This window comes from Tasmannia lanceolata, unplaced genomic scaffold (genome assembly GCF_043159265.1).
Source record: "Tasmannia lanceolata isolate RefF3 unplaced genomic scaffold, GAP_Taslan_0.1 ptg000011l, whole genome shotgun sequence".
Classification (NCBI taxonomy): domain Eukaryota; kingdom Viridiplantae; phylum Streptophyta; class Magnoliopsida; order Canellales; family Winteraceae; genus Tasmannia; species Tasmannia lanceolata.
The window spans coordinates 24732245-24759804 of record NW_027518688.1 but is presented as its reverse complement, the minus strand read 5'-3'; the positions used below and the strand labels follow the sequence as shown (position 1 = coordinate 24759804).

Here is a 27560-nt window from a genome sequence, read left to right as displayed (position 1 = left end):
GAAATGATTTTTTGGGCACAACCTATTTACGTCATGGCTCATCACATTGACGGTTTTGATCAACTTATTATAGTGTGGGAATAAAAACAGCAAAAAACGAAAAAAAACAGGTGACCCGCAGGTCCACTCGGCCCATACGGTTGGGTCCAGGTTCACCAAATTGTGACATGTAAAATTCCGGGTCATTTATGACCCGGCCCGTACCACCCGGACCAGTACGGGTTGGGTGAAACCCAGCCCGGCCCGCCCCACCCGTTTGCCAGGTCCAATAGTTCTTACGATGTTTCGATCGTATAAGCTTAAAGAATTCGTCATAAGGTCCTCTCAGTCTCTCACTGTCTCACATAGACACATAGCTCCCATTTTAAAGCGGGGGAGATGATTTTTTCGGCCCCCTGTAGGATAATGCACCCCCCCTTGGTAATAAGAGGATCCTTTCAACATCTTTTTTGAAATAGGTAGGATCCTTTCAACATCTGAAAGCGTAAAGCTGCTCGTGTTATGTTTACTACTGGCTTTAGGGTTTAAGGGTTAGGGTTAGGGTTAGGGTTAGAGTTTAAGGGTTAGGGTTAGGGTTCCTTAAAGCCCAAAACAAAACATAAAAGGGGGAGAGATGAGGGAAGAAGAAGAAGAAGATATAGTGGAGGAAAAAGGAAAAGAGGATATGAAACCCTGGGAACAACATGCAACAGTAATAAGCATTCCTCGCTTTGATTACAAAGCCCCTTCTTCCCTCTTGGACCACAACCATTCTGGGTTCCTAATCACCTGCACTATTAGTGAGATTTCCTTCTCCCCCCTTTAATTATTTCTTTCTTACTTTCATTAAACTTGGTTGGTTTGTTTCTTGATTGTTCTCTTATATAAATATGGTTAGTGTTACAGACCCAAATTGGTTCGCTACTGATTTGATCTTCTTAGAGAGGAAAAATCATCATCTTGACCCACTTCAAGGGAAGGGTCGGTTCTCCTTTGTGCTCAAAACATAATTTTTTGGGATAAAATTCTTCATTAATTTGAAAAGGACTCGTTACATGTTATTTTATTGAAAACCCACTTGATTACTTCATCTGATACTCCTACCCAAGCCAAGATAGAAGCCCTAAGCCCCTAACCCCTATCTCTAAGACTCTACACATACCAAACAACCACAAAGCAAATCCTAGAAATTGCTAACATCTAAATTAATTTATTCCACTCCAAGTGAGACCCATATAGGCACGTAACAGATACTACATAATATGCAGTTCCTCTCTAGATCGAAGGGCTAGGATCATCCTATGGAATTGATTTATTGGGCATGACTTATTTATGTTGTGGCCTATCAAATGGACAGTTTGGATCATCCTATGGTACTTTTCGAAAAATGCTTCAACAAAAATTAACTGATAGGCAACACCTTTTCCAATACATATGGTCCTTCCCATTCTTCGTTGAATTTCCCACGAGATTACTGACGACCAAATCACCTTCCTTAAAGGAACATCTTTTGAGCCCCTTATTCATTTAAGACGTCCTATGTGCTTGATATGCCACGTTAGTTTAGGGTTTGCGAATATCTCCCAAAACCAGCCAATTGAAAAGTAGTGTTAATTGAAATTCTACTGCTTCCATCAAAATTGAGTTTGATCCACCAACAGGAGTGGACCAAATATCAGGAGTCTTGGTTGAGGGAGTACTCGGCACAGATAGATATCCAATACTGAATAATATCATGAAGAAAGCCCGATAATGCCCGATCAAAGACTCTCACAATGATCCAATTAATTACTTTTCCCAAACCATTTCTTTACCAGTTAATTTTTTCTTTTTTTAGTTCTTTCCTTCCAGATTATCCAAATTATTGATGGGAACAAAGTATTCTAGTGATAGTCTTATCCTTTTGTTACCAATCTTTTTTCTCCACTACATCCCTAGAGTTATTGTCAGTTAAAACATCATCTATGTCTTCATGGACTCCAAATGCACCAAAAAATGATGGGAACAAGTATTCTAGATACAGTCTTATCCGTTTTTTACCAATCTTGTTTCTCCACTACACCCCTAGAGTTATAGTTAGTTAAAATATCATCTATGTCTTCATGGATGCCAAATGCACCCACAGAAATAACTCCATAGCTAATAAGACCAATCCCATTGAATAAATAGATAAGTGGGGATTTGACAGTAATATCACAGAAAAGACATTGATGTGAGTCACTTTTTTTTTAATTAATTGGGCCCCCATTAGGATTTCCCATGGTAAACACACCACAAGAAATTAGTCACTCTAGGAGAAGCCATAAATTTCTAGATTTTGGGTACTTAGAAAAGCTATGACTTTTGGATATGATCCTATTGTTAGATTTCATCAAGAATACCCCACTTTGATCGAGAAGCCAGATAAACTCATCCTTGTATTCATCAAGCAATAAATATAGGCCCTGAAGCCTTTTTTATAGACTGAGTAATTCATCCAAAGGCCCCAAGGGAAGTCCCTTCCCCTAGGATGGGTGCGATCACCTTCATAGGTCCAGCATTATCCATGTAATTAGAGATGGGTGCTCTAGAGTCGAGTGCTTTGGAAAAGAGATTAGGAAAAACTAATGCCAATGGCTCACCACACTTATCCAACCAATAATAGAATTTTGTCCCCTTTCCAACTCAAAAAGTCACACTGGAATTGAATGTCAAGAATTGGGATTTATAGGTGTTTCGTATCATGGAGCCTTCACTCATCCACTCATTAAGATGAATTCATCTCCCCTCCCATTGGTATTTAGCATAAATGACCTTAGTCCACAATTTCTCTTCATTATGGAAATCTCTACCACCATTTGGCACTCAGATCCGAGTTTTCCATTTTGATGTTCTTTATCCCCAGACCAGCACACATCTTATGTTGTCAACATGTTTCTCGTTAATTAAATGAACCTTCCTGAAAGTCGAATCATCATTCCAGAGGAAACTTTGATTGATTTTCTCTAAATTATTTGACACTAAAGACGAGATCTTATACATCGATAAGGAATAAGTAGGAATACTAAAGAGCGGTCTTTAGCATGGCAAGTCTTCAAGGAAAGGACAAGTGCGTAGTCTTCTATGTCTCAAGTTTGGACTCAAATTCTTTCAATGACCGGATACCAATCATGAGAGCTAAGTGAGCCGTCCTTCAATTGAAGGCCGAGCTATTTGATCAGAAGGGCATGTGCTTTAAAACCAATGATTGAGGCAAAAGTATTCGTAGTTAGTTGACTGATATTGAGATGACCACTTATGATTTTCCCTTATTTACTTTTTGTCTAGTTGCCTCCTCAATAAATGCAAGTAAGATATTAATATGAAATGCTTGATTTGGGTTGGCCTGGGTGAAAAAACTAGCGCCATTGACGTACTATTGGTGTAGATTTAAGGACCATCAAGGCAAACTCAGTAACCTTAATAATATTATTATCTGCAGTTTTTGAGATAATATACCCTATGTTTTAGGCTGCCAAGGTAAATAGAATGGAAATAGTGGACTTCCCTGTCTAAGACCTCTAGAGGGGAAATAGTGAGGAAAAAGTAATCGTATTGCCTACCATTAATGATTATGGAGAAATGAACCGAAGAAATAGACCATTTAATTCATTTTTTGGTTGACTCGATGACTTCATTAGCTACAAAAATTCCAACCAAAATGTCTATTAGTGGCAAATCCACTCTAATTAAGGGCTACTAAAACAAACATCACTTTCTTAATTATAATAGAGAGGACTCATATAGAAGTTCGTATACGCCACCAATTAATCTAATTTGGATAAATTTCCAAAACTCAACCATGACCTGCATGAACTCTGGCTCAGTAATTTCCCAAAATTTTTGGAAAAAACTGAGATAAAGCCGTCAGGGCATAGTGCCTTACAAGTCTAAATACAATCTTAGAGACCTCTTCTCTAGTGAATATATCCTCAAGACTTGATGCGTCCGGTTCTGAAATTTGGGGGAAGTTGCTATATCCAAGGTCCGGATGACCAATCTTAGAGAGATGGAAAGTTCTTAAATTGGTTCTATCATGTCCCATGTCCAGTTTGTTCTCGATCATATGATCAAGGGAGCTCCCATGTTTATTGAGATATAACATCTTAATCTTCTATTCATAGACTTCATCTGGAGTTTCCATATACAATTTTATGAACTACTATGTCCTGTTGTCAAGTCAATTCTTATGGGTTTGCCTTTCCTTGGTTATGTTTCAAATCTTTCAATTTTTTTGTTATCATGATTTTGGTGTCATGCCCCTAATCTTACTTTTCACATTAAGGAATTTTAACCTCTTAAACATGGGTACATTGTGTATGGAATGTCATCCCCCCCTACTTTGTTGCTATATTTCTCATTCTGGTAAAAGAATAGAATTTGAATGTTGTTTTATTCTTGTCAGAACGGGAGAAAAGTGCCACCAAAGAAGCCATTTCCATCCTTGAAAAGGTCACTACCTTTACTTGTATTATTGGATATCATGCTATTGTAATTTACTTCTAGCTGTATTTTGTTTGCTTATGCAGTGAATATACTAACAGCAAACAGATTATTCTACTAACTATGGCTTTAAACGCATTAGAATGGCAATTAAATTATGATTTAACCGATACTTTGAATTTATTGCTGACACGCGTCGACACCCGTCAACACCTCTTTCAACACTTGTAAATGTACTACTTAAAGTGTCATATTTAATGTGGATTCGTCGAAACGTTTTTGCACTGTGTCAACTGTGAAGTCTAAAATAATGCTTTATTGTTGAATATTGTGTTTACCTCTTTTATTATAACTCTTATTTTATTATAAACTCTTCTTTAATTAGTATTTGTTTCTATATCCCCCACTCCCCTCTTTCTCCTCAAACCTAAAACGTAAACAAACTCTCGTTCCAATGCTATATTAATTGTTTCTTATTGGCGTCTCTTTTCCCATTGCATATTGGAGACTCAGGAGACAGTTTGATGAATGCATTGCAATTTGATTATCTAATATTAATTTTACACTTGTAGTTGCTTGATCCTTTGATTTAATAGTTTTTTTTAAATGAATAGACATTTATCTTCTCGCAAACTATGATTATATTATGTAATTTGATATGTATGTGTGTGTACGGGCGTGTCTCTATTTTTTTATTTTTTGGGGTTGCTATGTTGAACACTTCATATCCGTGTCGGCACTCGACACGCTAGTTAATGTCCACGTATCATGGCAATTAAAAATATTGTGAGAAGTTCATCTTTTATGTTTTTCTGAAGTTTATGCTTTCTACTGACATGATTAGTCAAGAAATACATTGTAGGCTATGTAACTAACTTTAGCATGGATATACATGCTGGTTTAAGAACCTTCATACTGTACAGATATGAGACTACCCAGGAAACCTAGTACCCCGACATGCCTTATAGTTAGATTACTGTATGAAATATATATCCCTATCTAAACAAGGTTATGCTACTTATGCCATACTAAGATTATTTATTAAAAAATATAGGCTTACAGTTAAACTACACAGTATGCATGCCTACCAGATGACAAGCAAAAAGGTAAGGGTTTACATCATCCCAAGTATTTTTTGTCTTGAGGCAGCATACTCTCCCCAGGGTTATCTGCTTTCTCTGCTGAAATATGTTGGATATTTGCTTATTCAAGATAGATTCTCTGGTGTAAAGACAGCTGAAACACCTTTAAGCTCTTACTAATTGATGACGAGCCCCTTATGGATCCTACACACTACGTGCTACTCATGGACAGTTGATTTACCGCCGAGGTTCTAAATTTCAGTTTTGGTCATTACTGAAATAGAAATGTATTGGTTTTGGGAGGAAATTTTGGTGGAAATCCTGTAAAATCACGGAAACATATGCAAATGATCGAATTTTATGATGGCACTTTCGGATATGCTAGAATAAGCACAAATACATACGTAGAAGCCATCACAGCAATACAATCATCCATAATGATTTAACAACACAGAACACCTAGTGACTGAAACACCTTCTAAGCTTAATATTAAGCTCTGACTAATTGATGACGGGCCCCTTATGCTCTGTTTGGTTGCCGGGTTTTTTTTGTTCCTGGGAGTTATGTGGGAGAAAAAAAATACCCTGGGAGATAGGTGGTAAAAAAAAGTCCTAGAAGTATCCTGGTAAAATAAAAATCCCATGTTTGGTTGACCGGATTATGGTGGGAAAAAAAAAACCTTTGTTTGGTTGCTTGAACTGTTGGGTAGAAAAAAATTCTTCTCAAGCTTATTTTTGATTCCTGAGTTTATTTTTGTTCCTGGGGTTATCTTGGGATGGGATGAAAAGGCAATCATTACAAAAGTGGGATTAAAAAATTCACCCCACAAGTAATCATTACAAGAGTGGGATTAAAATAAACCTAGTGCTAAAAGGCAACCAAACATGGGATGGGACCAAAATTTAACTAACTCTTCCTGGGACAAAATTTTAACTGGCAACCAAACAGAGCAGAATAAATAAATTTAACTAACTCTACATCACGGAAACAGAAATGTTTTGGTTTTGGTTGGAAATTTCAGTGGAAATCCTGTAGAGTCACACAAACATATACAAATGATCGAATTTTAAGTTGACACTTTATGAAATGCTAGAATAAGCACGAATAAATATTTTGATGCCATCACATAAGCAATACAATCATCCATAATGATTTAACAACATCAAACAACTAGTGACATGTGATGTCACTCATGCATGATAATTCATTATGTTAAAGTATAAAAGATAAATAACTCCTTTCGCTAACAGCTTAAGCTTTTGGAGAAGTTGGTAAGTTAACATGGTATCAGAGCCAAAGGTCTCGAGTTCAAACCTCCTGGATAGCAAAATCCACATGCAATGGTCGGCCCAAAGTGGGACCACATGTGCCACTTGTTTGCCAAGTGGGCCACATGTGTGGGGGAGTGTTAAAGTATAAAAGATAAATAACGCCTTTCTCCAACAGCTTAAGCTTTTGGAGAAGTTGGTAAGTTAACACATTACATACTACATTTCACATGTAATGCATATATAATACATATATTACATTTCACATGCAATTCATATAAATATAAATATGGAACACATATTGATATAGTATACCACTAATATCACGATTTTGATTTCGGTATGCTTTTTAGTTTCTGTACTCTTTTCGGCGGGGAAGGAAGCATAAACATTTCACTTGTTTCTTGTCAGTTTTGGTGGAAGTTTAAAACCATGTTTATCTCACTATTCCCAGCTTGACATTCCATGTGCGGACATTTTTTGGTGGGTTTATTATGATGCCTTGGTCAGTTGATTTGGATGATGTTCTTTTTGTATTGGATATCTTAGAGGCATTATTTCCGGTGCTCGTTTCCTTCTCCATGCACCCCATGGTACTAAGATGTTGATTTTGATTGGGTCTCTGATCACTCCAATCAGTATTTGTTACTGGTTGGTTGTAGTTCTGGGGTTCCTTTTTTTTTTTTTGGATGAGTATTTCTGGGGTTCTTCTCTCGCAGAGATAAGAAGCAGTATATTGTAGTTTGTTAGTGCTGATGCTGAATATCAAGCGATGTCTCATTCAACAACTTAAACTTTTTGGCTTTATTTTTCCCTAATTAACTGGTGTTTTCATTTGCAAGCTCTATCTCTTCTCTTTTGGGATAGTAAGAGCACCATTCTGATTGCCAATAATCTGATACTCCATGAGAGTATGTTGGCGCATTGATGTAGTGTGAGTTCTGACACTTATTGGAGAAACCTTTTCTTATCCAGGCAATGTCTTTGGGATATATTTTCTAATCTTTATAGTTTGTTTTTTATAAGAACCAAGATGATTGCTTGTCATCAGTTTTTGGTTAGCAAAGTCTCGAGGATATTGTTGGCCTGAGTGCAAGGGATAGCATCAAAGATATTTTATGTCAGCGCTGTCCCTTTTCGTAATTATAGGGTTACATGATTGGGATGTGTTGCACATTGGTCCTTCTCCTTTGCCTCTGTACTTAGGTCAATTGATTGGGTTATTTGCGTCCACCATGTTTGAATCCTATTCACTTTATGAACCTTATACTTATGATGTGGCCATGTGTTATCCCTCATTGGATCTTCTCTCTATGTTTTGTTAGAGCTTATGTATCTTAGACATGAAAATGTGTTTATGGTGGGCACAGACACAAGTTGTCAAACGTGATGAACCGTGAAACCTAACAGACTGTGAGAGTTATATTATAAGACTTTAAAATATATGATAGATACATATATTAAAAAGGTATTTATCACGAACATACTTGTACAGATAGTAAAATGCATAGCCAAATAATAGAAAATGTGAAACTATTTGCATATAAGAAATATCAACAGGAAAATATATATTAGCTTCTTCCTAATTGCCTAATTGAGACATGTTTGACATGAAGTTGACACCTATGATTTGGTGACACTTTCCTAGAAAAATGAAATGTCCTTGCACAGGTTACAGTTTTTTGGACTTTTGAAGTTTGAACTATTTTTTTATTGGAAACTTTTTATTTCACTTTACCATGCTAGTTAACTGTTACTATTATATATCTTGGAAATCATCACCGCCAACTGGATCGAGTTCTTCTGATTGATTTTTGGACTACTCTTCTACCTGAATTCTGTCCATCCAAATTTTTTATTGAGATATTGCTAAATTAAGAATCTGGATAGTTATTCACATAGTGGTAATATACATTTTTTTGGATTTGGTGCAGTACTTGGGCTCCTCAGGTTGTGATGCCTTTGAAAAGTTGGAACCATCTGATGTAAATGTTTCTTTTGAAAAAAGGAAATTATGCCCTGAGAAATTAGATGGGGACGATGCCAAGAGTGCGAAAAGTAACGAGGCCAACAATCTTGTAGGGACTTCTGGTAATGACTTTGTAGAAAAAATTCTTCCATGGGCATTGGCTTTGACATGTAGGAATGCTAGGGTTTCCGTCACATGTAGTGTAGCTATGGTAAAAAACCTTTCCTTGTTACCTTTGAATCTTACTTTTAATCTCTGAATCCAGGGGAAGTTGCGAGAGAGACTAATTTATTATCTACTAAGAGAGATGGAAATGAGGCAGACAGTCCCGTTCTCTCATTGGTGAAGCTAACTAGGAGCGGGTTACTTCTCTTTACTTTCCCAAGTAATCATTGTCAGCACACTGTTGATATTCTGTCCGATATTTTTCTTTGTCTGGGTTCTGGGACTTTGAGACCACCATTGTAAGTTGTATACCTACTAGTGGTCATGTTTTATTTCTTTGTTTTTTTTTTTTTTCCAAATTTCTGTCATTTGACTTGCTTTTTTTTCTTCCTAAATACCTAAACTTGATATTGTTGGTGTCGTTCTTGTGAGGTGGGAGTGAACCCATGACCTCTGTTTTGCAACACTTGAGTCATAAGCAAAATAATTGTTTATGTGGAAGTCATGAAAACTTGTGCTCCCTTTTAGTTACCTTAAATGTCACTGACTTCTTACTTCCTGTGAAGATAATCAGTTTAGAATATTTTCTGTCTATAGTCAAATTCCAATTACAAGGGGTCGACAATGATTATTTATTGCAGTCCCTTTTTTTATTTGTCCTTTGATATTGTAGTTTTAGGTCCTATATCCTCTTCCATTTTTTTTTTTGAAATGGTATATCCTCTTCTTCTTTTGCGAGATATTATCATTTATAAGCTTTTACCTTTTGCAATGGGTGTGTGCCTCAAGTCAAAGAATGTTGGTTCCACCATTGTTCTATTCACCATGCCAAGTGTTGTCTTTACATTTTAATTCTTATATCCAATGGTGTAAGAACCGATGTGTTGTTCTGTTTGCAAACTGCCAAGTGGCATGTCTGTGCAAGTTAAAAACTGTATAACACTAGCACTTAAATGTGTTTAATATTCTATGGAAGAATGTGCTATCGCCGCATCATGAAAGCAAGGCAATAATATGATGTACTTTCTCTTTTGTTTCAATAAGGAAATGATATTTAAATTAGCCGTTACAACCCCTACTGACCTCTGTGTCCACAAACAGGTTCAACCTGTAGCGAGTTACCCCAACAAGCAATGAGAAAATAAAAAAGAAAAAGAAAAACCGCTTGACTTGTTGAGGAAAGCTCCTCACTTCATTTTCTTTTCCCTCTTCTCCCCATTTCTATGAAATCTCTATCAGAAAATAAAAGAAAAATGAAAAATGAAAAACTGCATGATTTGTTGAGGAAAGTTCCTCGCTTCATCTTCTCCCTCTCCACCCATTTACACACACTCTCTCTCTCTCTCTCTCTCTCTCTCTCTCTCTATATATATATATATATATATATATATATATATATATATATATAGGGAAAACGGTTCGTGAGGTCGAGCGCTTGAAAGGTTGGTGCGGTAGAGTTTAAACAACGTGTTTCATTGGTCGTTGCAAGTGAGTCCCAAACTTAACGCATCCAGCATCCAGTGTTCTAAAAAGCACTGGGCGGAGCTGGGCGGCTGGCTGACCTCCCAGGCATTTTTAGGCTTTTTATTTTTATTTTTAGATATTAATATATTTTCATAATATCTTGCATTTTTTTATATAAAATATAAATACTTGAATACATAACAATCCAAACCATTTTATGCATAAGCACTAAACATTAAATAATAACAAAAAGTAAAAAACATAATAAGAAATTAAGCATAAAGTACTTAATAATTTAAGTATTTAACAATATAACACAAATCCATGACAAAAAAAAGATTAAAATCCAAGCACTTCTTCAGTCTTCACCAATCATTGTCCTCTCCCTCCAAGACCAAGACTATCTTCATCTGAGTCTTCAAACCCGCCCCGCCCAGGCCCACGCTCAGCGCCCAGGCGTCGCCTGGGCGGCCGCCTAATAACGCCCAGGCGGTGAGACCGCTTTTTTAAATGCACAGAGCCTGGGTGGTTCGTTTTTTCTGCGCCTAGGCGGCCGCCTTTTAGAACAGAGCCAGCGTCTTCGACCTTAGGGTTTCGATAGCATAGCAAAAACTATCATCTCTTCTCAGAGCTTGTTCTCAAGGGCGGAAAAGGCGATTTGGTTTTTCAGAGAAACCCTATGCGAGAGAAAAGGGATCTAGGGATCTTCAATCTTGCGGCAAACTGACAGAAAAGAGAAGGACAAACTCATGGCATCTTCTCAGAGTGCGAGAGAATCAGGGATCTTTAACCTCACGGCATCTTCAACCTCTCATTTCCACTTCAACCTCACGGCATCTTCAACATCTTCTTTCCACAGGTATGCCCCTTATCACATGAATATCTCTCTCCCATCGTTTTTTTAGATTAAAAAAGGGTTCTCATGCTCTACGGTGTGCCTCTCTGGGTTATCTGTATCGAGAGGCAAACCCTAGTGTTTCTAAGGCCCTGTTTGTTATGGATCCCAAGAAGAGGATGTTAAGCCCCTGTTTGTAATGGATTTTGAGAAACAAGTGTAAGTCTAAAAATTGATTATTGGACTGAAATTCATGTTTAATTTTGACTATAATAATCAGTTTTGAACTCCAATATTTATCCTAAAAGTTGTAGATTTTGTTCACACATCTGACTCTTTAGAACAGAACATTTCAAGCTGTAAAAAATAATTTAGAGCAGTGTATGCCCTATGTTATGCAATATCAATATTTGATTATTTAACTTGTATTTCCTACCAAAGATATGCATGTTATATGAATTATATTTTTATTGGATGCTCTTGTAGTAAATGCTTAGTGTTTGTGTGTGGCTCATTGTATTTTAATTTTTGTACTTCAGTACAGAATTTCCATACGAGCTATACATCTTGAGTAATGAAAATAAAAATGTTCCTAAAAATAATTTTGTACTTGTACATTACTCTATGAAGGCACGAATAATGGCTGGTTCTTCGTCGCAAGTTTGTGGGTTTGTTGTCGAAGAAGTTGGTGCCTCGTCATCGGGGTTGATTGATGACGCTGTGTCGCAAGCTTGCGGCTTATCAATCAGTGAAGTTGATACAAATAGAGTAACTTGTGTTAATGAGGAGAGAGATCCGAATGAAAGTAATGTTGTAGAAGTTGATAATCATGGGAATAACGAGAAGAGTAGAGAACAAGCCATTTGTTGGCCAGGTTTTCGAAAGCGAAGAAGCAGCCTATGATTTGTTATAATGGTTATGCATTGATTAAAGGTTTTGGAGTACGAAGATCGAGTACAACGAATTCTACAAAACACAAGATGTAATATTTAAGAAGTATGTATGTGACAAAGAGGGTTCAGAGAAAGAGCCACATGATAAGAGCGTTGTTGGAAATAATGTGAAGGTTGCGTCGAAATTTCAGAATGAATTGTAAAGCGCAGATGGTGATAAAATTGAAACAAGGGAAGTGGGTAGTGAAAACCTTTATTGACAATCAGTCCCATAAGCTTACATCTCCTCGAAAAAGCCACATGCATCGTTCTCAGAATCAACTACATAAAATGGAAAGTTGTAGGAATTTGATTGATTCTTTCCATGAGATATGGATGCGGGCAACTAGTATTGCAAGGTCAATTAATTCATTATGTGATGGAGCATCTGGTGTGGTCTCAGCAAACCAAGTGCATTCTCATTTGAGAGGACAGAGGAAGAACAATATGGGAAATGATGTTGTCTCAGTGGCCAATCATCTCCAACAAAAACAAGCTGAAGACCCCAACTTTTTTTTTCGTTTGGAGTTAGATAAGGAGTGGACATTGCGATCTATGTTCTGGGCAGACTCAAGAGTGAGAGATGCTTACATAAACTTTAGTGATGTAATTGTATTTGATATGACATACAAGACCAATAGGTATTTGATGCCCTTTGCACCCTTCACTGGAGTCGATCATCACAAGCAGTGTATTTTATTTGGATGTGCACTCCTAGCAGATGAGACCGAGGAAACATTCACTTGATTATTTAGGTAATGGCTGACATGCATGTATAAGAAAGCTCAAGGAGATATTATAACATATATAGATGGCGCCATACGAAATGCAATAAGAACTGTATTCCTAAATACCCGTCATCGCTTCTGTTCTTGGCATATCAATAAGCACTTATTGGAGAATGTGATGTTTATACGACAGGGAGAAAGTGACTTTCACGACGATTACAAGCGTTGGTATTATTACACGAGTGGAATAAGAGAATGTGAGATGGAATGAGAAAAGTTGGTGGAGAAGTATAAGATCGACGATAAGCAATGGTTAGCTAAAATGTGAGAGGTAGAGACTTACTGGGTGCCGGCATATTTGAGAGAGACATTCGCTACAGGCATGACTTCTAGTGGGCGCCGTGAAAGCATGAATGCTTAATTCGATGGATTTGTTAACCTAAGGACTCATTTGCATGAATTCATAGATCAATACGATAAGACACTTGTTGATCGACGTAAGAATGAAACAGAAGACGATTTGAAGTCGAAAAATTTAGAAGTGCCATTGACTACTAGTAGCCCATTGGCAAAAAATGCTGCCAAATGCTATACGAGGAAAATTTTTGATCTATTTATGGCTGAGTTCAATGGGAGTAATAATTGTTGGAGTAAGAAGTGTAGTAAGATGGGACTACGACAGCTTATAAAGTAGTACGGAAGTGTGATGATTTTGAATTGGCTAAAGGGCGCATGGTTATATATGATGATGCCGAAGGTGTATGTGCGACATGCGATTGCGCGAAGTTTGAGACTGAAGGAATTTTATGCAAACACATCCTCTGTATTTTTTTACAAGAAGCGTTTAACCTCTATTCCTGAGTGTTACATACTAAAGAGATGGACAATTGATGCAAGATATCAAGTTGTGGGTGGAGTTCCTATGAGCGAAAAGGGTAAGGAAGGCATAACTCTGTTTAGGAGGTGGTGCCTAACATCAAAACGACGAAGATTGGATGAGGAATTTAGTACCGATGCGGAAATGTATTCCCAAACACCACATTCTCAACTAAGTGCTTAGAAATAGAAATAATGTAAAAATAAGTATTAAAGTATCATTAGTAACTAAATCATTAGTGAAATGGATCATATTTTTTACAAAAAATGAATACATTATATTTGACAAAAATGCAAAGAGTCGATATGGTGACAAAAAGGAAAAGAGCCTAAGATAGCCCATGATCAATACATGCATTGTGTTACATTAAATTCAAAATTTTACAAGGGCTTCCGCTCAGACAATTTCTTCTCGGTGAATATAAGAGTAGGCACATCAGTAGTGTAGATCATAGCCACTCTCGTAGTGGCTATATGGAAATTGATGGATTCTTTGGTCGGTGTAATTATGGTTATCAATCGAGTTACTCTCAGAATATTCAGGAAATATGCCAAATGTGTTTATATTATGCTGCCATGTATAGCCAATATTCGGATCCATCTCTAGAGCACCATGCAAATCATAAGCGTCAACGTCCCCAGTGTAGTGTTGATACGGATCACGGTCATCATAATCATGTTGATCATCAGATCCAACAAAATATTCATGACCCGCAACGTCTCCATGCGCATCAGGGTTGGGCTCATCAACACCTTCATTATAAACTGCAAAGTCACCCCCGTCGTCTCCATCACCATCATCATTATCACTAGGCTCATCATTTATGCAATGCTGATGTCTATCAGAACAGTCACTTGACCCACCTTCATTTGTCGGTGACTCCTCACATTCCATCTCTTTTCGTCTACTTGTCTGAACATCTAAAAGTGGTGGTTCCTTCTCAACTAACCATTCCTCAGCATTTTCTTTAGCAAAAATTATATCCAAATCGATTGGACCTTTGGGACCACTTCTGACATTTCGTTCTCGCAATCTCAAATTGTAATGGACATACACTAGTTTTTCCATCTTCTTCACTGCAAGCCTGTTTCTCTTCTTTGGATGAATGTGAGCAAATGTACTCCAATTGCGCTCACATCCTGAAGATGAGCAAGTTTGGCTTAACACAATCACAGCAATCCTTTGCAATTCAGGATGCTTAGTACCATGTAAACTCCACCACTCCGCTATATTTAATAAAAACGTAAAAAATAATTATTCATATGAATTTGATAGAATCATGTCAAATAGTAATCATATGTTATTTACAATTACATCGTAATAAATTACCTGGGTCCATTGCCGATTTGGATCTCAATGCATCTTCACTCCCAAAATTACCAATAACATAGCGAAACTCCGCAAGCTTATAAATAAAAAGAGAATGCATCAGTAATACTACATAAGATACTATTGAATCTAATGAAAGGAATTTATAATGAATAAATTATGTTTGATTGGTAAACATTTATACTTGAATTGATGCGTTCATTCGCTTTGAGGAACTTGGCTCCAAGCGGTTGATGCACTTTGATAACCCTTCCATAATTTCCGGGTGATTGGACATTCTACCACCATACTGAAATATTGGATTTAAATAGTAGCCTGCAAAAGTTAAGTTAATCAGAATTTTCAGATGTTTTTACCAAAAAAATTCTCAACATTACATTAGAAAAAACTAGCTTTTATACCTGCTGCATGAAGAGGGTGATGGAGTTGCGCTGCCCATCACTTGTCAATGATATCCCACAACTTTTTGCATAAGTTTTTCGTTAGTTTTTGTATCTCCTCCTTTGAACGATCGATAGCTTCATATATAAACCCCATAGCAGGTCTTTCTTCCGAATCCACCATTCTTAGCACGGTAACAAGTGGCTGTGTGACTTTGATGATTCGCTGAATATTTTCCCAAAACTTTCGATCTGTTATAATTTGTTCAACCTCTCTTCCATCTGCCAGTTTTGCATAGCGGGATCCATTCCATTCTCTCGAAGCCAACAAGCTTTTCAACCCTGCTTGACACTCATTTATGCTAGAAAGTGATAGGTATGCGGTAGCAAATCGTGTGACAGCGGGCCTAATAATATCTTTTTGACCAGTATGATGTTTCATCCAATTTAGGACTTGTGAATGATTATAAATAAATTTTGTTATCTTTCTTCCTTTCTCAATCCACTCTTTTAATTCTGGCAAGTCTCCTATCTCCTCCAGCATTAAGTCAATGCAATGTGCCGCACAAGGGGCCCAAAAAAGATTTTTTCTTTTCTCCATCAATAGTCTTCCAGCTGCTTTATAGTTCGCTGCATTATCAGTTACAAACTAAACAACATATTTTTCTCCAACTTCTTCAACCACTTTGTCAAATAGTTTGAATAAATATTTTGCGTTCTTCTGCTCACTTGAAGCATCAATGCATTTAAGGAACACTGTCCCTCGATGACAATATGCCAAAAAGTTTATCAGTGTCCTTCCATTGATGTCTTTCCAGCCATCGGCCATAATTGTACATCTCGATCTGTCCCATATTCTTTTAAAGTCATTAACATATTGTCTGACATCTTCAACCTCTGCATCTAATATGGGACCTCCAAGTTCGTATGGAGTTGGTGGATTAACTCCAGGTCCTACTTGTTGCGCTGTTTCTATGGCCGCCCTATAGTATGGATTGGAAGCCGCATGAAATGACAGTCCGGCAAAATACCATAGTCTTCCCACCACCCTGCCCAACTTCTTCTTCAAGTCTTTCCCCCATACTGCTCTTAAAGTAGGTTGTCGTGATGGGGGTACAAACGTAAGTGGGTCTAAAGTTCCAGTCCTTGTGGGAACCTCGTGATAAGAGGCTGAACGAAAACCTCTGCCCGTACCTGTGGGCCCTATCGCCGATGGGCCAACATCAGAACTTCGTGCTGCCACAAATGGACCAGCATTAGACCTACGTCTAGGTGCAAATGACGGGTCTGCATCTGACCTACGTGAAGGTCCTGATGATGGGCCAGCTCCATCTCGTGCGATGCGTTGTGCTTCCATTTCCATAAAGAATGTACGTTGACTAGCTTTCCTCGCCGCACGCATATCTCTATCTAGCATGTCTTCTTCTTTTGTGCCTCGTTCTTCAGCAATATGTTCGTTCACGTTCTTTACTGCCTGTTTCTCCTCTTTATAATTTTCGAGCGCAGCTCTCATTTCTTTCATCACTTGTTCAGGCACGCTTGGACACCCGGCAACGTTGCCATGTAACTTAGCAAGATGATGTTTAAAGCGATTAATCCCACCGGTAGTGATTTTGTTACAATAAATACAACGCACCATTTTTCTCGATGGTGGATTTGACATTGTCCCAGCTCTCATGCAGGATCAAGAGGCATTGTGTGTCACTATATCTAGAAAAGTGTAAAAATAGGAGAGGATTGTCATTACTAAAATAAAGGATTAGATTATATGAGTTTCTATATGGTGTAATCCCCTATAGTCCATTATTTTTCAAGAAGTACTATATGGCTTAAAATATAACATGATCCCAACTGTCCATTGGATGAGCCACAATGTAAATGCATTGTGGCCCAAAAATTATTTACATAGGATGATCCCAACCCTCTGATCTATAGAACTTTCCATAATATGCAGTTATCAATAGATTTAGGATCATCTTGTGGCAATCATTTTTTTGGGCACAACCTATTGATGTTTTGACCCAACAAATAGATGGTTTGGATCATCCTATGCGTGAGCCATACTAAAAATATACCAGATGTATTATTTTTCAATAAGTACTGTAAGGCTCACATTTAAACCTGGCAAACGGGTGGGTCGGGCCGAGTCAACCCGCGGGTGATGCGGGTGCGGGTCCACGGGTCGGGTGAGGAAATGACCCGCATTTTTGCGGGTCAAAATTTAGGTGACCCGCGGGTGGGCCGGGTCAACCCGCGGGTCACCCGCAAATATGGGGATTGTAATAATTATTCTGATTTGACAGCATCTGTTTTTTCCGTAATTGTCATAACCTTCTATATTTTATTGGTATTTTTTTCGTAATTTTACAATTTTATAACCATTTTTAGGTAATTTTTCATTTAAAACCTTATAATTTAGCTATTTTACTTTTTTTTGTGTAATGATTACTTTTTTTCGTTTTTTTTCGTTTGCTAGCAACATTCGCCCCTGTGTGTATCTTTGCACCACGATGGCCACTTGCCGAGAAATTGCCATAGGAGACGCTTGGTAGCAAATTCTTATAAAATAAAAAACAGATGGAAATGTTATCAACACTACTGTTTCTTATGAGCGCACTCTCACTTTATTAAAAGTATGGTATGGCCCACACCATAGGATGATCCAAACCGTCCATTAGATGGGCCATAGCCTAAATAGGTTATACTCCAAAAATCATTTCCATAGGATTTTTGGAGATAATTTTGGGGCATAACCTACTTAGAATCAACCAATGGAAATAATTTTGGGGCATAACCTATTTAGGCTATGGCCCATCTAATGGACGGTTTGGATAATCCAACATTGAAATGAATTTTTGAGCATAACCTACTTCCGTTGTCACCTATCAAATGGACGGCTCAGATGATCAAACCAATTAAAATAGATATGACAGGGGATTATCCAACGGTTTGGATTATCCAACATTAAAAGTTTAAATTGCAGATAACTTTTTCATAGAAAAATGGGTAGCCGCCCAATACACCTATGCTATGCTATGCTATGCCTGTGTTTAATAAATGGCATTAAATGGGTCTGGCTGTCAAAGCAATTTTGAATTTTTTTTTCCTTTTTTTTAGGGAAATGTTATTAGCACTATTGTATTTTGATTCGGGCACTCCTCACTTTATTAAAAGTTAAAACTATATGTGCTCCATTTTTTACTCGGGACAGCCACCTCAAGGTCCTCAAGTGTGTTTGTAGTTTGTACTTTGTACTTTGTAGCATTTCTTTAACTTTAAGGGGCTGTCCCAAGTAAGAACAAGGGCCCAACGTGTCATTTAATGCACTGTACCCCATTTTTCTTTCTTGGGACAGCCACCTTCATGTGTTTATGTCTGTTCTTTTACAAAGATGGGGGGCTGTCCCAGGTAAGACAGGGCCGGATGTATAATTTCCCTAATAAATACTTTATTGTAGGATTTCATTACCTTAGCAGATAAGGAAACTAGAAAATAACCTTTCTTCTTCCTCCTAACAAAGAAATGCACGAAAACCAGAGAATTTTTCTTCTTCTGCCGAAAATTGAAGGCCCAAGTGCCCAACTAGTAGGAAACGGAAACCCCGCAAGGAGGGTTTATCATAGGCTTTAGATGTGGGTTTGCTTCCACAAAAGAAAACAGTGGATGAAGGCAATGGCAAAAGGTTTTTGCACAAGAAAGTGAAGAAACTAAGGGAGATTGAGCTTTTCTTTGGATGAATAGAAATGTGAGACATTCAACACAGATTTATAGGTATGAATCGTATCATTTTTGTTGAATAAATCAAGCACGGATCTTTCTTTTTTTTGTTCTTTTAAGCCTTAGATTCAGAAATATGTTTTGGGAAGATCAACTAGTGGGAGAAGTCACGGATCGCCAAGATTCTCCTGCTGGTCGATCCCATCCAAGAGAAAAGTAATATTCGTGTTTGACTCGGCCCGGACTCGCCGAGTCTGCTACTCCAAAATGCGGTCTTCACGAAACCGAGTTGACTCGGCTGAGTTCCGTGCCGAGTCAACGAGTTTTTAAACACTGCAATACACTACTTGTGATGATTGACTCCAGTAAAGGGTACAAAGGGCATCAAATACCTATTGGTCTTGTATGTCACATCAAATACAATTACATCACTGAAGTTGATGTAAGCATCTCTCGCTCTTAAATTTGCCCATAACATAGATCGCAATGTCATCTCCGTATCCAACTCCAAACGAAAATAAAAGTTAGGGTCTTCTGCTTGTTTTTGTTTGAGACGATTGTTCACTAACACAGTGTCTTCTCATATTGTTCTTCCTCTGTCCTCTCAAATGGGAGTGCACTTGGTTTGCTGAGACCTCACCAGATACTCCATCACATAATGAATTAATTGACTTTGCAATACCAGCTGGCCGCTTCTCTATCCCATGGAAAGAATCCATCAAATTCCTACAACTTTCCATCTTATGTAGTTGATAATGAGAACGATGCATGTGGCTTCTTAGAGGAGGTGTAAGCTCATGGGAGTGATTGTCATCAAAGGTTTTCACTACCCACTTCCCTTCTCTCAATTTTATCGCTATCTGCGCTTTACAATCCATTCTGACAATGCAACGCGCCTTCACATTTTTTTTAAAAACACTCTTATCATGTGGCTCTTTCTTTCAACCCTCTTTGTCACATACATATACTTCTTGTGTTTTTGTAGACTTCAATGTACTCGATCTTCGTACTCCAAAATCTTTAATCAACGCATAAACATTATAACAATCATAGGCCGTTTCTCCGCTTTTGAAAACCTGGCTAACAAATGGCTTGTTCTCTACACTCCCCTCGTCATTCCCATCATTACCAACTTCTACTACATTACCTTCATTCGGATCTCTCTCCTCATCAATACAAATTAATCAATTTGCATCAACTTCACTAATTGATAAGCCGCAAGCTTACGACACAGCGTCATCAACTAACCCCGATGATGAGGCACCAACTTCTTCGACAACAAACATACAAGCTTGTGACGAAAAATCAGCCATATTTCATACCTTCATAGAGTAAATCACAAGTATAAATTATTTTTAAGAACATTTTTATTTCCATTACTCAAGATGTATAAGCTCATATGGAAATTCTGTACTGAAGTACAAAAACTAAAAATCAAGGAGCCACACACAAACACTAAGCATTTACTATACGAGCATCCAATAAAAATATAATTCATGTAACATGCCTATCTTCGGTAAGAAATACAAGTTAAATAATCAAATAATGATATTGCATGACAGGAGGGCATACTTTGCTCTAAATTTTTTTTTACAGCTTGAAATGTTCTGTTCTAAAGAGTCAGAAGTGTGAAAAAAAACCACAACTTTTAGGACAAATATTAGAGTTCAAAATTGATTATTAGAGTCAAAATTAAACATAAATTTCGGTCCAATAATCAATTTTTGGACTCAGTTGTTTCTCAAAATCCATTACAAACAGGGCCTTAGCATCCTCTTCTTGAGATCCATAACAAACAAGGCCTTAGAAACACTAGGGTTTACCTTTCTCGACAGATAACCCAGAGAGGCAAACTCTAGAGCATGAGAACCCTTTTTTTAATTAAAAAAAAAAACCCGATGGGAGAGAGAGATTCATGTGATAAGGGGCATACCTGTGGAAAGGAGATGTTGAAGATGCCGTGAGGTTGAAGTGGAAAGGAGAGGCCGAAGATTCCTGATTGTCTCACAGTCTGTGAAGATGATGCTGCGAGGTTGAAGATCCCTTTTCTCTCGCACCTAGGGTTTCTCTAAAAAACCAAATCACCTTTTTTCCCCCTGAGAACAAGCTCTAAGAAGAGAAAATAGTTTTTGCTATGCTATTGAAACCCTAAGGTTGAAGACGCTGGATGCGTTAAGTTTGGGACCCACTTGCAACGACCAATGAAACACGTTTTTTAAACTCTACCGTGCAACCTTTCACGCGCTCGACCTCACGAACCATTTTCCCATATGTGAATGATTATTTGTGTCCCAATCTCCTGCCATCGTCATTCAAAAAAAAAAAAAAAAAAAAAAAAACTATAGAAACATATTGATTTTTCGCAGCTTGTATTCTCCTGCATACACAGCTCTCCTCTGTGTTTTGTTGTATTTGATCATACGAGGGATGCCTTGATTGGAGAATGTTCTGTATTTCTATAGTTTCCACTGAAGACATGATCAAATACAACTTGCAACAATCAATCTCCCACATCTCGGGTTTTACGTTTTGGCGTAAAAAGGAAGAATCTGCAACTCTCTCATCTATCAACAAATTAAAGAGCAAGCAGCTAGTAGCGAAAGAAAAGAACGTCAAAATCTGGGTCCTTGTCCATCAAAAGATTTCATATCGAAAAGGGAAATTGTAAAATTCACAAAAAAGCAGAAAAAGCTCAATTTTATTTCAGACTTGTATGAAAATGAAACCCATCGTTTCCTTCCAAAGCCCACAGGACACCAGCCACAGAAACCATTTTTATTTAAACCTCTGCCATTTTCTGCTAATTTTATGATATCCATATTTATAAAATTGAAGCGCATGCTCCTATCAAGGCAAGTGTATGATTAAACCACCGACAAATTTCTAATCTTCTAGACACACAAGCCACAACTCCATTCTAGGCTGGAGTTAATCATACATTTCTAATCTTCTAAACCCAAAACCCACAATCCAAACTATATGGATTTCATCTAGAATGATGTGGATCACTCAACAACATTGAATAATTGTTGCTCATGCTCTTCATGGTGCCATTCACCATTTTTTATCAAAGCAACGAAGCAGAAATGCTAAAAATGGAAAATCTTGGAGCCACGCTACCCGCTCACAGCAACCTCCATGGTCAGAGAAGATGAGAGAGAACTGCAGGCTCACAGTCACTGGCGTGGAGAGAGAGAGAGAGAGAGAGAGAGAGAGAGAGAGAGAGCGTTCCTTACATTTTTTTCTACTTTTTGCACTTTATTATTATGAATTATTTGTTGAGATAAACATTACCTCTTCCAGTGGTCACTATACATAAAATACAATAAAAGGAGGTGGAAATGTCATTTCCCATTTCAACTGCCTTTTATGTGGTTTATATGCTTACAGTGTTTTTGTATTGCTAGATATAGAAAGATATGTTCTTATATAGCAAGGTTAAAAAGTGTTTGTATTGAAGTTATACCTTTTTGACCTTTCTGTGTCAACTTTTCCCAGGTTGCAGTGTTTCAACACTTTTGCTCCATGTCTACAATCAACATGCTTGAACTTGTGCCTGTCAACATACACCTCTAAAAATTAATTATGCTTGTTGAATGATGTGTCATTTATTTGGTGCAGATGGTGCCATCGTATTCTTCCTATTCAAGTGACTTGTAGTCTAAAAGAGAAGGATCTCCGTCCTGTTGTATCAAAGCTTGTCCAACAATACTTGGATGATGAACGGCATAAACTTGAAAGGCCTATCAAGGTATCATCTTTGTCTGTCTTAGTGTTACTTGGACACCTTGGCTTTTGTATCAAAGCCTCGACCACTGAGCTTCATGCCTGTATATTCTGAGCTGGCCATGCTGAATTACACTTGGCTCAGGGCACTTAGCACCCGAGCCATGCAACACCTATCACTCCTAGATCTTAATATTTCTATTCATGTTCGATCTAAAATCTAGCAATCTTTTCGGCTTCACCTTTTCATTTTTTTTGTTTTTCAAAATTTATATAATGCACTGACGAAACTTGATAAAACAATCATTCATGGTTATGAACCTGATGTAACTATAAGCTGTTCCAACTTTCAACTAGGTGCCTTTTTCTTTTTCTGTTCTTTTTTTTTTTTCGTTGAGGGGGATGCCGGGCCTGTTGCTCAATGGTTGAGGTCGCAGGAAATCTGTTTCAAAATTTGAGAAATGCATACTTTGAAGAATAGGAAATCTCTTGTTGAATCTTTTGTCACTTTTTGTCTGATACCATGTCAGAACTCTCACAATCTGCTGTGGAGGGGAGAGTGAAATATGAGGTGGAGAGGATAGCAATTTGCGGGTTCTTTATTATGTTTTCATAATAACATTGCGTCTCTAATTACCATGGTTTTAAATTTCGACCGAAATCCGAAATTTCGGATGTTCGGTCGAGACCGACACCAAAATCACAAAAACCTGAAATAGTATTTTATTTCGTCCAAAATTTCTGAATTTCGGTCGAATTTTTGTTTTTTTCCAAAATTTCGTCAGAAATTCTGAAATTTCACCCAAAAACCTGTTTTTTAATTAATTTAATATTTTACAGAAATTTCGGCCCAAATTTGGTATCGAATAAAATAATGTTTTTATCGTTTCGCTAGATTTCTGCCAAAATTTCGATTTCGGTGGGGTCCGAAACCGAAATTTGAAACCATGCCAATTACTAACATACATACTGACATTAAGTTAATTAGAAGACTGCCATTCGTAAACAAATACACCATAAGCATTTATACATCATACCTAAAACTATCACTGATTGGTTATTTCCAACAGTTACTGCCCCTGACTTTTCTATTTTTTCGATGCCCACCCCTCCCCCTCAAAACTCTCCCTCCTTTTTGTTTTTGAAAATGACTGCCCCTTACTGTTTCTATTGGGTGGTATTAATAAAATTCTGTTATATCTCAAGAAAAAGGACTGGCAAATTTTAGACATTTACTTCTAATTCCCCTCTTCTCTTCCTTTGCTCACGGCTACAAAATATGAGGCCCAGTTGACTGTAGGTGCCATGTGATGATATCTTTAACCACCCTTTTGATTTTCCTTTGCTTTCTTTAGTGTTATTGTCTTGCCACTCAAGTTTACTGGACCATCTGTTTTGTGGTAATATCTGTTGGCATGTCTCAATGTTACTTTGGAGCTTTGTGACCCTTCGTTGCTGATCATAGGAAAATGCTTATAATTGAATTGCACCCATAGTTTCCATACTATCTGTTCCGGGAACCACTGTATGACTAGTATTTCTAAACCTATATATTGACTATTGTTCTATTTCAATCACTCGAACTGGCATCATGTATCCATGTCAGAATCTGAATGGAACTTCTTTCTTGACTCTCAAGTTTGCAGTTGGGTATAACAGAAGAGGCATCGATGAAACAGAGATAAAGGGTCAGAAAAATGCAAAAGATTCTAATGAATTGAATTTAGTAGACAGAAACGAGTGTTTCAGTGTTGTGGCTGGAGCAGTGAAAGAAGTTGCAACAGACTCAGTTGTAGATCTCAAATCTCCCCAGGTAGCAACTCGTAATTATGTGTAATGTTCATTGTTAGTCCTGACTTGACAGTTGAAGATACAAATTCCTCTGTTGATTTTTTTTTTCATTCACCTAGAAAACATACTGAAAATACCATTCCTTTGCCCTTAATCTTGGACAATACATATTTTTCAGCTGGAAACCTATTTTAGTTTGTCAGCTCACTACGTCTCTAAAACCTAATGTTTAGGCTATTTGACTTATCCCACAAACATTAGGCCTCCATTCACTTTTGAAAACTTCTTTACATATTGGATATCTGAAGTATTCAGTTTTGAAACTTCTTTACATGTTGAATTTCTGAAGTATCCAACTTCACAAAAGTCCAATGCTAATCTTTCACTTTTCAGATACTGATTTTACTTTGTACTGATTATAATAGTAAATTTTTTTTCCAGCTTGTAGTTCTTGTTGAATTACTACCCCTTTCTGGGGTACGCCATGGATCGTTGGTGGTTGCGGTCTCTGTTCTTCCGCCAAACCTCGTCAGCACCAAGCCACGGCTCTGTGTTAAAGCATTGGTTTCAGATATGAAGCCCGCGAAAGCAAAGAGTTAAAACAGTTACCATACACACTATCTATTATGGCACTCCCTAACAAAACTCAACCTCAACAAAGCACAGTTGTCACTTCCCCTTGTACTTTGCCAGCTTTGTATAAGTAGATCTACAAGCTAGGATGGCAGTATTTATGGTACTACATATTACAAAAAAAGGGTCCGTTGATCCAACCTAACCACAAGCCTGTGCTATTTTCATCATGAAAAAACTCTGTACTTGGCAGATGCTGAGGGAACAAAGAAAATGCAGAGCAAATTTGTGCCAAACTCTAAAGTTGATTTGTTAATTCTGGTCTACACTGTTTAATAGAAATAATTCTTATTTAATAGAAATAATTCTTATTTCATTGTTTCAATTTTTATCGTGTTTATAAAATAGTGATTAATCACTTGTACTTGTCTTGAATCTTCTGACATGAAGAGCTTGATTTAGCCATTCAAATTAAGCTTTAGGAGTTTGCTTTAGCTCATAAATAATACTATAAAATAGTGAATTATCACATAAACTTCACTTGTACACTCTGACTTGAAGAGCTTGATTTAGCCTTTCAAACCAAGCCAAAGTCGACTGTTCCACATTATGCTTGATGGTTTTGTACTTTCATAGACTAATGTAAAAAATTATCTTTGCATTTTAAGGGTAAATTTTACAATAAGGGCTCCAAATTTTCCATCTAACTGGTGGGTTATAATCTAAAAATAATAATTCATGAATATTTAAATTGGGTTTCAAATGTGTAATGAAATTGAGGTTCTGTGCTATGAGCTCTTGGCCTTCAGATATTAAGAGTTTGGTAATTTCAAGTGAAGTTCAAAACGCTCTCAGCAGCCGATCAAAAAGGTGTAAAACACAGTGATTAGTTCCGTTATCAAAATAGGTTGGTGCGATATACACACATCCCCTTGTGTTTGTCTTTAACTGAGAATGTAGACAAAGACTAACAAAAGGAGGCAGAAATGCGGCCATTTTTAGGGAATACCAAAAAAAAACAAACAAACAAACAAGAGGGAGTTGAAATATCATTTACCTACATATGTAAGAGAGTGACTCTTCATGAAAGAATATTAAATCAAGAGGGAGTTGAAATATCATTTACCTACATATGTAAAGAGAGTGACTCTTTCAAACATTGTTTATTCAATGCATGGCCATTAAACATTAAAATTCTTTCAGACATTTTTTATACAATGCATGGCCTGGAAGGAGTTTTTTTTTTTTTTTTTTTCCTACTCTCAAAGACCTCTGATACTCATGGTTTTGAAATGAATGCACTCTTCATATACAAGCAACCTCACACCACATGATGCTGTTTAGAAGCTCCACCAAAACACTCTACCAAGCATCAGATTAAATATTCTCCAACAGAAACTCTTTATTACCCCTAACTCAAAACTCTAACTCAGACAGCAACCACATCATAAAGCCTTCAGATACTCCTAGTTTGAGGACATGAGCGGGAGATTAGAATGAGGAGCTGATTGTAAAAGAGAACAGGCCAAAAAGCCACTTTTACTAACATTGGTAGACGAAACTTTTGGGTCCTACAAGGAGGCATTGGGGCCTTTATGTAGGGGTGCAACTTGGGTCAGGTCGGGTTGAGCATTTGGTAAAAAAATGAATTTGTGAAACTACCAGTTACTCCAAAAGCTTAAGCTTAAGCTTTTGGAGAAGGCAGTATTTAATCTTTTATACTTTAACACTCCCCCTCAAGTGTGGCCCCTCTTTTTTGGGTTTGCCAATTGCATGTGGATTTTTGCTATGAAGGAGGTTTGAACCCAGGCATTTGCTCTGATACCATGTGAAACTACCACTTACTCTTTTGGAGAAGGCAGTATTTTAATCTTTTATACTTACAGTATTGGAATCAACCCGAACCTGACCTCATTTTAATGTAAAAGTTCAACCTGAATTCCCAAAAAATCGACCCGAGTTGCACCCAGACCTGAGACCTTTATGTGAGATCAAGTCCGCTGATCTTATAAACCACACAGAAGATAAAGGACTACAAAAATCAACAGTCTAAATTCTATAGATACTAAAGTAAATGTGGATTGATCAAGGCTTGTTGAATCAAAGGCCTAGATCATCTACTCAAGGTGTACTCTATATCAACAGGTCCAATCGCATAAATGTAACGGAATTGGAGCCCAGTAAATATATTTTAGGAAGGAGCATAAAAGTGACCATTGTTCATTGTATAATTAGAAAGAAGAAGACCCACGTTTTACTTTTTATTTCTGTGAATAGTATACA

The 27560-nt window shown here is 37.3% G+C and overlaps 1 protein-coding gene across 2 annotated transcripts; it reads left to right on the top strand.

Annotated features, from left to right (window-relative positions):
• Positions 1–496: 496 nt before the first annotated feature.
• Positions 497–25662, top strand: LOC143886756 (uncharacterized). Of its 2 annotated transcripts, XM_077390868.1 has the most exons (7): positions 500–779; positions 4403–4449; positions 8726–8882; positions 9026–9224; positions 22809–22938; positions 24553–24726; positions 25146–25662. In XM_077390868.1, exons 1-7 carry the CDS (start codon positions 614–616, stop codon positions 25302–25304), a joined length of 1032 nt encoding a protein of 343 aa, XP_077246983.1. In that variant the 5' UTR covers positions 500–613; the 3' UTR covers positions 25305–25662. The 2 variants fall into 2 exon arrangements, with proteins under 2 accessions (XP_077246984.1, XP_077246983.1); XM_077390869.1 differs by lacking the exon at positions 24553–24726 and having other exon boundaries at positions 497–779.
• The last annotated feature ends 1898 nt before the right edge of the window (positions 25663–27560 follow it).

Excerpts from the sequence above, each read along its gene's own strand:
- LOC143886756 (XM_077390868.1), top strand. The coding sequence starts at position 614 with ATGAGGGAAGAAGAAGAAGAAGATATAGTGGAGGAAAAAGGAAAAGAG. Across the intron at positions 4,450-8,725 it reads CCATTTCCATCCTTGAAAAG|TACTTGGGCTCCTCAGGTTG; the intron begins GTCACTACCTTT and ends GATTTGGTGCAG. Across the intron at positions 22,939-24,552 it reads AACTTGAAAGGCCTATCAAG|TTTGCAGTTGGGTATAACAG; the intron begins GTATCATCTTTG and ends TTGACTCTCAAG.